This window comes from Corvus cornix, chromosome 1, assembly GCF_000738735.6.
Source record: "Corvus cornix cornix isolate S_Up_H32 chromosome 1, ASM73873v5, whole genome shotgun sequence".
In the NCBI taxonomy this organism is placed as follows: Eukaryota; Metazoa; Chordata; class Aves; order Passeriformes; family Corvidae; genus Corvus; species Corvus cornix.
Genome location: NC_046332.1, coordinates 57,438,249 through 57,450,889, shown reverse-complemented (window position 1 = coordinate 57,450,889; position 12,641 = coordinate 57,438,249). Strand labels below are relative to the sequence as shown.

The 12,641-nt window shown below is 36.2% G+C and overlaps 1 protein-coding gene across 1 annotated transcript in view; it reads right to left on the bottom strand.

The window, feature by feature from the left end:
* Positions 1-12,641, bottom strand: part of VWA8 (von Willebrand factor A domain containing 8) — a 181,289-nt gene that overhangs the window by 111,062 nt on the left and 57,586 nt on the right. Inside the window, exons 14-17 of the mRNA XM_039568168.1 lie at positions 11,723-11,836; positions 4,322-4,490; positions 3,952-4,029; positions 875-990 (exon numbers count right to left, since the gene is read on the bottom strand). Of these exons, the coding sequence (XP_039424102.1) occupies positions 875-990; positions 3,952-4,029; positions 4,322-4,490; positions 11,723-11,836 (477 nt within the window). The remainder of the gene's footprint in view (positions 1-874; positions 991-3,951; positions 4,030-4,321; positions 4,491-11,722; positions 11,837-12,641) is intronic.

Below are 12,641 nucleotides of genomic sequence, written 5' to 3'. Positions count from 1 at the left end.
ATCTAATGTAATCTAACATCTAAAATCTAAAATGAAGATTCACTTGCACCTCCAAACCCTGAGCATCTATTCCTTTCACAATAGCCTTCCACATTTCACCTATCCCTAAGGAGAGGAACTGAGCTTCTATCACAGGCAATGAACTACACTTGTGGCTGTGCACTCATTTTAAAAGGCTTCAATGTTATTAAATATTGCAATAGGGTTGTAATGTACGGTGGTTTAGAACTGGAGGCATGTAATGTCCTCACTCCATTGCAAGTAAGAGCTACAACAGAAACAATGGTTTTTTGGAAATACCCTTTCTCATTACTCAGTTCACTAGGACCTCAGGTTCCAGAGAGAAAGAGAAAGCTCTGAGGTGTCTAGAACCAGGCCCTTCCAGTTTTCCAAACCTTTTGATCATAAGAATTTGCTTTCTTTTGAAAAGAGGAAAAAACCCTGAAAAATCCCCAAACCACAAAAGCCCAAACAAACCAAAACCCACAAACAAAATCCCAAAGCAAAAGAAGCCCTCCTAACTTTTCTAGATACAGCTTTTAGAACTGAAACCAAGTGTCCATGAAACATCAGTCAAACTAGACATCAATATGGCTCTGCTTAGAGTGTTTGTAGACAGTGAAGCAATGCTGATAATGGTGACCTAATTTATATAATGGAATGACCTATCTTCATAGAGATGGGAAAAGAGTACCACGTCCTTTCTACTTACCTTCCAGGTTTGAGAATACCACAGGAACATTTTTTTTAAAATGACCGACTTCAAGGAGCAAGACAAAAATTGCATAATTTACTACAACACATTAAAAGCTATCTTGTGCTTTAGCAACTGACCAAGAAGCTCTTGAACTTCCACCAAAACTAGTAGTTCTACCTGGAAAGGCAGGCTTTATTAACAGCATCATAAAGGCTTTCATCTGGATATTGTGACAGTCGACGACAAATTCGCAACAGCTGTCGAGTAGATAAAAATGAGGCCAGTGACTGTGCCTGTCAAAAAATACAGGGTAGTTTATTTAATCCATGTGAGGGATTTAGATTGAACAAGTCAGGAGAAAAACGTACTCCAAAAGGAATTATTTCAACTTTTCTCCTAATTCATAGATGCTTTGTGCCTTCTACAGCAACTCAAGCACTTTAATAGGCATGCTTGTAATTCTGCATTTTTTTGAAATAAGTCACTGTCATGGAAATCATTATGTCATCAAAAGATCAGCCTTAAAATATCACTTGATAAGCAACAGGAAGAAAAATAATCTGTGAACTGAATTTTATGTGCAATATAAACCGTAACATATTAATGTTAGTATCAGCAATAACAAGCAGGTTAGCTACTGTGAAACGATCAACATGCTAAAAACTCATCTGCTCTTCACAAACTGAACATGAGCTCCACATGTAATGCTCTGGCAAAAGGTCTGGCAGGATTCTTAGATGTATAAACAAGACAACACTGGGCAGCAGTACGGAGATTTTATCACCTCTGCACACGCCTTCTGGGCGGGCCATTACTGGAACACTGTGTCCTTTGCTGTTGTCCACATGTTAAAACAAATGCTAAAAACTGAACATGATTAGCAAAGATTTACAGAAATTATTCAATGCTTGGGAAGGCAGACCTCAAAAAAACACAGCAAAATTAAAAAACCCAAACAAACAGAACCACAAAACAAGTGATCATGTATTTAAAGAAAGATCCAAAGACTGAGAAAGAAATCATTCTATAATTATATCTACCGGATGAAGGTATCTAATACAAATAGGTTCCTTATTTTAGCAGGAAACACACAACAATGAGTGTGATCTGATAAGTCACGCCATGTTTTGCCTGGGTCAAGTGAAATATTTTACTTAGGTAATTTCAAAATGTTTTGTTTGGGTTTATATAAGTTTATGTAAGATTTCTAATTGCATTAAAATTACCTTAATACATGATACTGTTTCAGTTGGAAAAAAAAAAATCCTGACATTTGAAATCCAGGGGAAAAAATAGAGAAAAGCAAAACTTCATGAATTTCAGACCCTTTTTCCCCCTTTATTAATTTTCATGCATGAGAAATATCATCAATTCTTTCCCCCGAAAACCAGCCACTTTTACAAAAAGACATTTAAATAAAAAAAATTAGTCACTTCTATTAAATAATATAAAACTTCTTTCAAATTATGAGAAAGCAAAGAATAATACTTTTTAGCATATCTGTGAGCTATGAGCAAGAATTATTTAGAATGGGCTAACTGAAAAGATTACCACTCCTGCTCCTCCTGCTTTCATTGACAAAAGATTGTGAAGCATGTTCTGAACAACTGCAGTTTACAACCCAGCACTGTGGACACTGTGATGTGAAAAATGGCATTTCATGTGCTACTTCAACACCTACTCAGCCACCCCTGAAGCAAGGGCAAGGGGGAAGGGTAAGTGCTCTATCCTTACTCTTCCTAACTAAGGAAAAGTTGTATCACATCTTCTGAGTATCTGCAATTGGTAATTGAAAGTTTTGTCAACAAAATTTCCTCCCCTCTTACCTGATTTTTTTTTTTTAATATTGAACAGCTGTAAACTCAAAATTGTGTTAGTGACAATTTTTTTAATATATATCTATGAGGCATCTAATTCAACAGGATCTTGATTGTGGTCTCCAGATTCTATTGTAAATCGAGCAAACAATTACAAAGACGCAGACAATGCCCACAGGGTGAACAATCTACAGGTATTCTATTGTAACAAAATCACTTTAAACAATGGTTAATATTTCAGGATAATCTCTGGCAGAGGCTTATTTACTTAGACAACTCTATAAATAGCCTAACGTACATGAGGCACACATTTCATCTCTCTGCACAGGTGTGCTGTTCCCAACATGTCTCATGTCACTGCTGATCTACAAGAATCCTCCCTTAAGCCATACTGTGACTCACTTCTCATCCAGTATCACATAATTCATTTAGATATTTCACAATTCTACAGATATCCACATATTTGGAAAGGATTTTTGTGATGCTCTATTCAGGCATGGTACGTCTCCAAGTACGTCAAAACCGTTACATTTATACATTAGATGTAGGAAGCTCAAAAGATAATTATAACAACTGTCTCAACAGTGTACCTAGAAATCAAGTTTTTACTTACTTTTTTAAGCTCAAAAGAGCATAAAAACTTCTCTCAGCTTCTTAAATAGTAAAACTATAAAAACTATTACCAATGTTAAAATCATGAAAACTAAGGACAATGGATTAAATTTGCATACCAGTTAAACCGCTGGATTCCACTAAAAATGTTTTACATTTTACTTACATCAAAAGCATGCCATGTTTTAGTTGCCATGGCAATGATTTCTTTTTCTTTTCACCATGATTTAACTCTATATTTTTTAAAGAATTCTGTGGTCACTTTGTTAGCAGAATTTATTTTTCTTGACATTACTTCTTTAACAGAATAGCCTATGGCAGTAATGCAGCCAGGAGTTCTGGAGCTTTCTCTTTTCTGAGTCTCTGCTGCTGCCCATTGTCATTTTATAACAACTACATAGCTCCTATTGCTCAAAAAGCTCCAATAATTTCAGCTATCAATTTTCCAATTACTAAAGCAAAGCAATCAAAAAATACCTGAATATGTGATTATATCCATACACATTCAAAAGGCACCTCAGCATGCTTCACTGTGAGCCACATACCTAAACTCACTGACAACATGTGTTCTGTTCTTGGTTCTCTGGGATTTGTGCAAATTCCTAAAAGCTTTACTTATGCAGATTCCAAATACATACATTATAAATCAAAGAAGTTTATCGTATGCAGCACAGTAATTGCCAGCAGCAGTTTTCTGGGGCTGGTTTTCCAATTAGTCAGCCTTTGAAATACACTATAGCTTAGCAAGTTTCACCCAGCCTTTGTTAAGAAAGTCACAGTAGGAGACAGTAAATTGAAAGAGAAAAAAGAAGAAAAGGGGCTCACAGTGGTATCATTTGTCTCCCGAAGCTTGTGTGTTACTGACAACAACTTTTCCACAGCAACACTGGGTACATTTGGAATCTGGTTGAAAGAAAAACAGTGTTAATCTTACTGCAAGATATCCACATTCCACATATGCAATAAGCATACAGTTGCCACAGTTGCTTTATGACAGAGTATTTTTTATTACAGTAGCATTTAATATTAAAATAAGAATTATACCATTAAAAGATAAGCAGATATGCTGCTTTGATAAACTTTGAAAATCAGCTCCTTTATGCTACACTGAAACAGCAATACATTTTTTATGTAGCAAATAATCCTGTTCAGTAAGTAACAGCTGGTAAGTGCCTAAAATACTGAATGTACTTACCATTTGTTCGATAACTTCAATTTCTTCACTCTTGCTTAAAGATCGAACATTATGAAAAAGAAACAGTGTCAAAAACTCTGGACCCAGCCATTGTTGGGTACTACTTCCAATGACAGGAGGTTCTGCTAAGACCACTATTCTGAAAGAAGGATGGATAGGAAAGATAGACCTGCAAAAGAAGATTTAAAAAATACATTACCTGGCTTAAGCAATGAATATCAGATTTAATTTTTACAATAGACAAAAAAAAGATAAATTATTGTACTGAAACATATGATAGTATAGTCAGATCATTTGCAATGCAATTTTATTTTTTAAAAAAGACAAAGGCTGCATAATGCAACTTGAAATTTTATAACTTTACATGTTTTTAATGCTCAGAAGTGTACCCAAGTCTCTTCATCTGCAACAGGACCTGTATGCCTCAGGATGGAGAAATACCATCAACTAAGCTACAGTTTACTGTGTTGTATGTCTGAAAGGGGCACATCTTAGTCATTTATTGGACTTTTACAAGTGCTTTACCTAAAACTGGGTGTCTCAGAGGCAACTCAGGGAGAAAACAAGACCTACCAGAGCTGCAGTAATGAGTAACTTCTTTTACTGAATTAAACTGATAGAAAGAATGACACTAGAGATTTGCCTAGATACTGTGAAGAGCTGAATTCAGTAACAGTTTAGAAACACTCCCTTACAGATGCTCTTTGTGGTCCTTGGATTAATATGTCTAACTTCATAACACTCCTGAAAGTTATGCTTCAAAGACCAAACCAGTCACTTCACCCCTGGCTCATTTTAGAGTCAGCATGAAGAGACAGGTCTCTCCCGTGGAGATTTACAAGATTTACAAGAACTTTAGAATTGCAATCCTGGCTCCTTAAATCAACCAAGCACAAAAGTCTAGCCACAAGCAGTAGTCTGTCCCCCTCATACTTTTTCAACACCCACAACCATATCTTCAAAGACATCAGGGGACAGATCTCTACTTGCTTTCATTTCGCTTTGCCCTAAAATTTTTTCTAATACTGTTCTGAAGTTCCGTTCTTCACCTTATCTGCCTCCCCAGCTTCCTGTGAAAACACATGCACTGTTCCTGGTTGTAAAAGGTATTTTTATTATTATTGGTTTTTAAGTCTTTATTGGACTGACCTGCCATCTTATATCAGTGTTTCCCAGTTCTCCCTTTGGGATTTGGTAACTAATAGTCTTGACTCCACTGAAGACAACGGGAACTTGCAACACAAACTTAAATATACAACTTTTAGATGTATATGTTAGGGAACTAAAAGACTGCTGCCATGGATTTTGATATCTTTGCCTTCTTTGCATCTTTTGTATCCCTTATCTGTGTAGTATTTTCACCTCCTTTGACTGGGCACTCATTGGAACTCATTAATCAGCATACCTGCATGATAACAGCATCACACAGAATCACTGAATAGTCTGAGCTGAAAGCAATCCAGGATCATCAAGTCCAACTCTTAAGTAGGTGACCCATACAGAGATCAGACCTGTGACCTTGGTGTTACTAGCACCATGCTTTGACCAATTGAGATGATCTCCAGAAGCAGCAGAAACAATGGAGTAACATGTCAGATACAAAAGCCAGTCAAATTTTGTGCAAGGAAGGCCTGTTTTCATTAACTGATTTTACAGTACTCTTATTAAAATAGAGGATGCTTATTTGGAAAAAGCAAGTGAAATTTGCTTAGGCAATTTATATTGCTGTTACCATGTCATTTTCCATAAAAATTACTGAAGACATAAATTGACAAACCAACTGCACAGTTGGCTCATCTGTTCACCCCAATATACCTGTGATACAGCAGGGCAATTACAGCAGTCTCTTGTACCAAAGCAAAAAAAGGCAGTGGCATGAGTTATTCTCAGCTGAAAGTCATAAGCCTAAAAGCTACTCCCTGATTGATAAAAATAGAAATAGATGTCTGAAAACATCACATGAAAGAGGAACCAATGGGAATGTCATTGTCACTAAGCATAAAAGAAGGTGAGAGAACATCAGCCAACTTTATTACAGAAGAAAACATTTCCTAGATCGGATAAATACATATACTTTCAGACTTACCTTCCCTTACATTACTAAGCAAAAAAGCAACCCTCCTCCAGAAACCCATCAAATTCTGGCCCTTCTGCAATACCATAAGAGAACACAAGAAGGAATCAACTTTTCTGGTGAAGGAATCATATTTCTTTTTTATCATTCCTGGTAAAGGAATCACATTTCTTTTTTATCACCTCAAAGGGCATGGTGAGAACAGCCAGAGAGGGCATGGAAAGAAGTGGGAGGAGAGGAGATGCAAAGTCTGGGCAAGCTAACGTGGTGATACCAGTTAAATTCACTGACCTATTCTCTAGACTTGGACAACATCACTGCTATAGGTTTCCAGGTTGTAAACATGAATAAAACTATTTCAAAAACCTATTGCTTGGACTGACGTTTGCAGTGCTGAAAATGTTAGGCTAAGTGTATTATTAAGCAAATACCATAAATTACTCAGTTCTGCAGTGCTCTGTAAGTTCCCACCTTCCATCAGCACAACTGAAGAGCTTCAAAGTTGTTCCATCACGTTACAGACCAAGTCTCCTACATGGAGCTGTACTTTACAGAAATCTTTGACATGACAAGAAATCTTGTGGGGTTTACAGATGATGTAAGTGTATCTTGTTAAAAACTTGGCATCTTTTAAATTAATGAGCCTCAAACACGGTGGGAAGATTTGACATTAATTGATTCATGCAAAGAGTCTCTATCCTTCTCTCTATTAAACATTTACTGACAACACAGGCAGCAAGGCACCCTCCTAATAAAATCAGTGTCCTTTTGACATCACTGTTTAATTTCAGCCAAGGATTACCACCATTGCTCTTACAAAGAAAATCACACACAGTGTGATCAGGGTGATTTTAGGGAAAGATTTTCTTGTTATTGACCATGGTTCTGAGCAATTGAATCTTCTCATCAAAAAATAAAATAAAATGCAGAATGGCATTTCTAATGCCACTTTGCAAGACCAAACTATTTTTGGTTGTCTCTTCCTATAACATGGTTTAATAAATCTCATTTTCTATCAAATTTTGTAAGTTAGTAATTACAATAATACTAGGACCAAAATGACTTATTGTTATTTTCTTGCTGCTTCTTTTAAATTTCACCACAGTCTAAAATTAACAGATGACTTTATCTTAAAATTCACTAAACTGGAAAAAAGCCAAACCCCTAAACAACAAATGAAGTAAAAGCTAAAAAATGTAAGCAATTAAAAATTCTATTGCTTGATGAATTCACTCCCTGCCACAATTCATATCTGTCTCATCTACTGTACATTCCCTTTCAACCTAATCACATGGAAAATAATCCTCTGTCTGCAAGGCATTAAAATCACCCACGCATTATGAGAGACTTCTTTTAGTTTTTGAACTATCCTATTATGTACCTACTCCTAGATTTTCCTGTAATAGTTGCCTTTCTGCTCACCACACCAAGACCTTAGCATCTGTGTGTGTTGTGGGGGGTATATCCACACAAACAGATTAAATACTGCATCCTGAGACAAACAAACACTTTGCTGCTTGATTTGTAAAGGCTGTGTGCTACTTCGACAGTATCTGTCTTGATGAAGAAATGGATGATTACAGAAGAAATTCTATGCAGAAATCTTGGATATGCACAGTACTTGGACACACTTTCTCTTACTCTCTGAACTTGTTCAGGGAAATGAATCATGCAACCTTTAAATGAGTAAAGTATCAGCAGCTATAATTTCCTTCTATGTAAAATATCTTTAAGGACCATCTGTCACTTTCTCAAGGGCAGCTTTTTTTCTTTTCCTCAAACTCATAAACATGAATTGTTAGTTTCCTCAAAGGAGCTAATGTGTTCTTTCTACGACCATTCGCTAACTTAGTGTAGTGGTTTGGTCCAAAATACTCATTACTATTTACCTTCACAGCCAACCTGGCACAATAAAGAATATAAGAAAAAGGACTCTGTGGCCACCACTAGTTACCTTGTAGCTTAGAGACTTTCAGCAGGCCAAGGAGTATCCCAAAATGTCCCAAGGGCAATGCACTGCTTGCACTTGTCACTCCTGAGAGAGCTATTGTACCCACCAGCCTGAAACCCTTCTTAGAAAAATGCAATTTTTTCTACAGATTTAGAAATCTAATGAAATAATCATGAACATATTATTCAATGACAATAATTAACATCATTTAAAATCAGAATATACTTTATTAGCTCTTACAAAAGTAATAAAACTTTGAAATGTTGTCAAAAATATAACTTATGAATAACAGTGCTCTAAACTGCAAAAACTGAAAACAATCTGAAAACCAAACCATACTTTCCTCTTCATCCAGCACTTCTAGTAACACCATCATGTTTTAAGCATATTCACATTCTCTACTGTAATACTATTTGCATTTGTACACAGAGCCATGTGATTTCTCCAGATCACAGTGATTTGAAATACCATCCCTTTAGTAAAAAAACCCAAGCAAACCTCTTGATCCTCCTCTTTTTTCTCCCCTACTACACATATGAGTATTGTGACGATTGAAGCACTAAAAATTAAAGATACTAAAACTGCAGGAACACATTAATATTCCCTTACTGGAAAATTAGGTAAACTTAATGTGTCACGCAAACATTGCAGACTCAGTCCCAACAAAATTTGGAATGACATCATATATTCCACAGGTGTGGCAAAGAGTAGTCATACTGGATTACTTTAGTCAAATCCAGCAAACTAGGATAAGTAAAGCTGTCTTTTCATCTTCGTCTAACATCAGAAATCCAGCTAAGGCCACTAGCCACAGTCATTGCCATACAGCAAGAGAGATGTCTCTCATCAATATGGAAAGCATCTCCTAGTTATGATTTAGGTAAGAATTTGCCCAACCAATCTGCTAATAAATTCATGTTACAACATACTCTATGTAACTTCTCCATAGACAACATATTGCAGGCAAAGGAGGAATGGTTAGCACTGTCGTGATTAAAATCTGTGATTAAATCAGCTGTCAGTATCTCAGATACAATTTAATGCTGGATTCTGCAACACTGGAAGGTAGTGAAGTTTGCAGTGACTGGTAACCACTGCTGAAAGGGAACAATAGCAAGGAGGAATACAGTCCTGGAATCAAACAGCAATTATTGACATCACATCCTGGAGTCAGTTAAAAGGTAGTGATGTTTTCAGAATATGGAAGGCACCAAAACCAGGACGAGGTCCTGAAACACTTTCAGTTCCTCAAGGGCTGATGAGAACAGTACCCTCTCTATAGAGGAGTTGTCCAGTGATGCCAAAGAAGCCCAAAGCTAAAACCAAAGAAGTAGTTACACGTTTGCATTACTTTAACCTAGGTATTTTAATAAGTCAGTACAGAAAACATGGGCAGACTGAACATTTCACCTAGGAGAAGGTAGGATTCTCAGCCAAATGGACTTCATATAATTCAGGAGCTAGAATTCTCATCTGCATCCAAGATGGTGCTAAATGGTCACACTGAGCTTCCACATATAAAAATGCCTACACAATGGGGGTATCTGTTCCTAAGACCAAGTACTAATCAGAAATGCATTCTTGTCCAATACAACAGACATTCTTGACTTATGGATTAGAGGGTGAAAGCTCACTGTCAGTCAAACAGATAATTAGGAGCTTATCAACTCACAAAACACTATATTGAAAAATATCGAGGTGGATAGGTAAAAGCAGTACATTGAGATCTGAAGGAAATAGAGACAGCCTTTCAAGGAAAGCCAAAAAGCCCCCAACTTTTGAAGCCTCCAAAGTAGCCAAAAGCAATGCACAATTACCACTGAACAGCTGAACCGAAAGGTTACTCAATGAGACTGAAAGGGAGGAAAGTACATACAGAGGTGATACAGAAAGGAGAAGGGTCTGCAGAACAATCATTAAAGAAGACAGCTTGGACAGTGCTCATGCTCTAACAGATAATGAAGATTAAAGGGACTCCACTGCCAAAACAGCCATTGTTAGAACAAAAAAGGAGGTGCAGGATCTAGATGTAAATCTCTATTCTTGTGAGAGAGATTTGATCCACTAGGAGTGGCAGCTCTGAAAGGAATGTGTGATGAACTGTCCACGTTTTTGGAGTATATTGGCAATAAACCAGAGGGTAAACAGCTACAGCCACTGCCTGAAAGCACCTAGGACAAGACCATGAACACAGAGATTGGCACAACAGATGTATCTCATAGTACAAAGCCCGATGCAAACTTGGGACACTATCCCAGATGGGCCCTTGGAGATTTTTGCTGCTCTTTTTAAAGTCTGTGCTTAATAATCCTGATAAACAGAACACTTCCCTGATATACAGTTCTTCGCTCAAATAAAACAAATGCAGGAAATTACCATCTAGTTAGGTGTATGGCCTCAGCAGAGTGGATACAATTTGCAACAAGTAACTTAGAATAAAGTTTGGTTTTTTTGTTGGCTTTGTGGGGCATCTCTTGCCCCCCTTTTTTTTTTTTTTAATCCACTGTATTTTGATCAAAAAGGGAACCAGAAATATGGAAACAACTAGACAGTAAAAGAAAAGCAGCTTTTCTAAAGGGGGGACTATGAAGGTCAAAGAAAAAAATCAGATTCAGTGAGACAATTGAGAGCAAACATATGGCACATCATGAATGCACCCCTGCTATAACCCATCACTCTTTTTAGAGAGTGGATCCATTTCAGAATCACAATATGTTTAGCTCCTTATATATTACAGAATATTAGATTGTGTTTGTTCTGAGACACAATCAACAATATCCCTCCCATTAACGAAAATTGGTCAGCACTGTTTGACCATGTATCAAATATGGCCTCAGAGGACTAGGAAACACTTCCATCTGTGGAATGTTTCTAGCAGACAAGTAGAAGTAAAGGAACAAAAAGAATAAGCATAATGGGTCCCAACCCATCCTTAGGATTTCCTGCCCCATATTAGCTGTAAATTAAATACCAGCTTTCTAGCTCATGAGGCAAAAGAAAGTAACAACTAGTATTTAACTTCAATTTAGCTTTATTTTCCAAGACTTTTAATAAAACGTTCCAAAATTAAGTATCATATAGCTTTAGATCTATTTTTGTATCTACTTATAATTTCTCCTCAATTTCTAACTCCTTCTCTTAAAGGATATTGAATGTTTTCCTTTTACTTCAAGCACTCTAAACAGGATATAATTTTGCCATACCACAAAAATAAATAGAGCTCAGGAGGAACCTGATGTTTAAAAGATGTTTCTCTTAGCAATTAGAAGGCATCAATTAAATAAAAAAGCATTTTTCAGGTTTTTTTATTAGAAAAAAAAAAAAAAAGAAAAAATTGAAATGCTGTTTCATTCTATTGTTGTAGCTGACACATTACCTTTCCTGTAGTTTCTCATCAGAGAGCTGTAATTCTTCTTTTAGGTTTTGGTATCTATCTTCCCTTAACAATCTGGTGCCATCATAGAGAGTCAGTTCTCTGTCATGTATTAGTCTGAAAATAAAGAATAAGCTCTATCTAGCCTTTGATTAGTTTTTAAAACACTTATAACAACTAAAGGTTTTTTTAAAACCTATCTCAGTTAACATGGGCCACAGTAAAAAGAAAAAATGATACTAACTCAAGGTGCATCCATGCATGGAGGTAAAATAATATATGTAAGTTTTAGCACATAGTCAGTCAACTTAGTTTAAATCCAAATGGTAAGAATATGAAAAATAAAAAAATCTGTCTTACCAGTGGAGTGTGCATAAACGGCACGAAACAGCTTTTTAGTTATGCTTGTACCAAGTAATATACTTTTATTTCTTGAAGGACTATCTTTCAGCTAGCTTTAATGATTAACATACATACAGACCCAGCTTTTATTTTGTGATATGCAGAAGTTGATTATCCACAATACATGCACATGTCAGAACTAAAAATCAGAAGGGAAAGCTAAACATATGAAAAGGCAAAAACACAGGCAAGTGTAATTCTCTGTTCTGTCCTTCTGCATACATATATAATAAGAGAAAGCAGAAAATGCTTTTGCTACAGCCCGCTTTTAAAGCTCACAATGTCGTTTAGTTTGCAAAAGGCAGTACATGATGCATGCATATAAAATAGCATAAAAATTTGACCTGACAGTATAATTATTAACATAGTATTTGCTATTATTGTGTTCTGCAAAGTTTAATTTATTTTTAATTGAATTATGAAATAATGTTTAGAAAGAGCTCTTTGCAATCAATATAAAGTATGCTGTGTAACATACTTCATAACATGCTTGTTTAGAAGCAGAATGCACTCAAAGTAT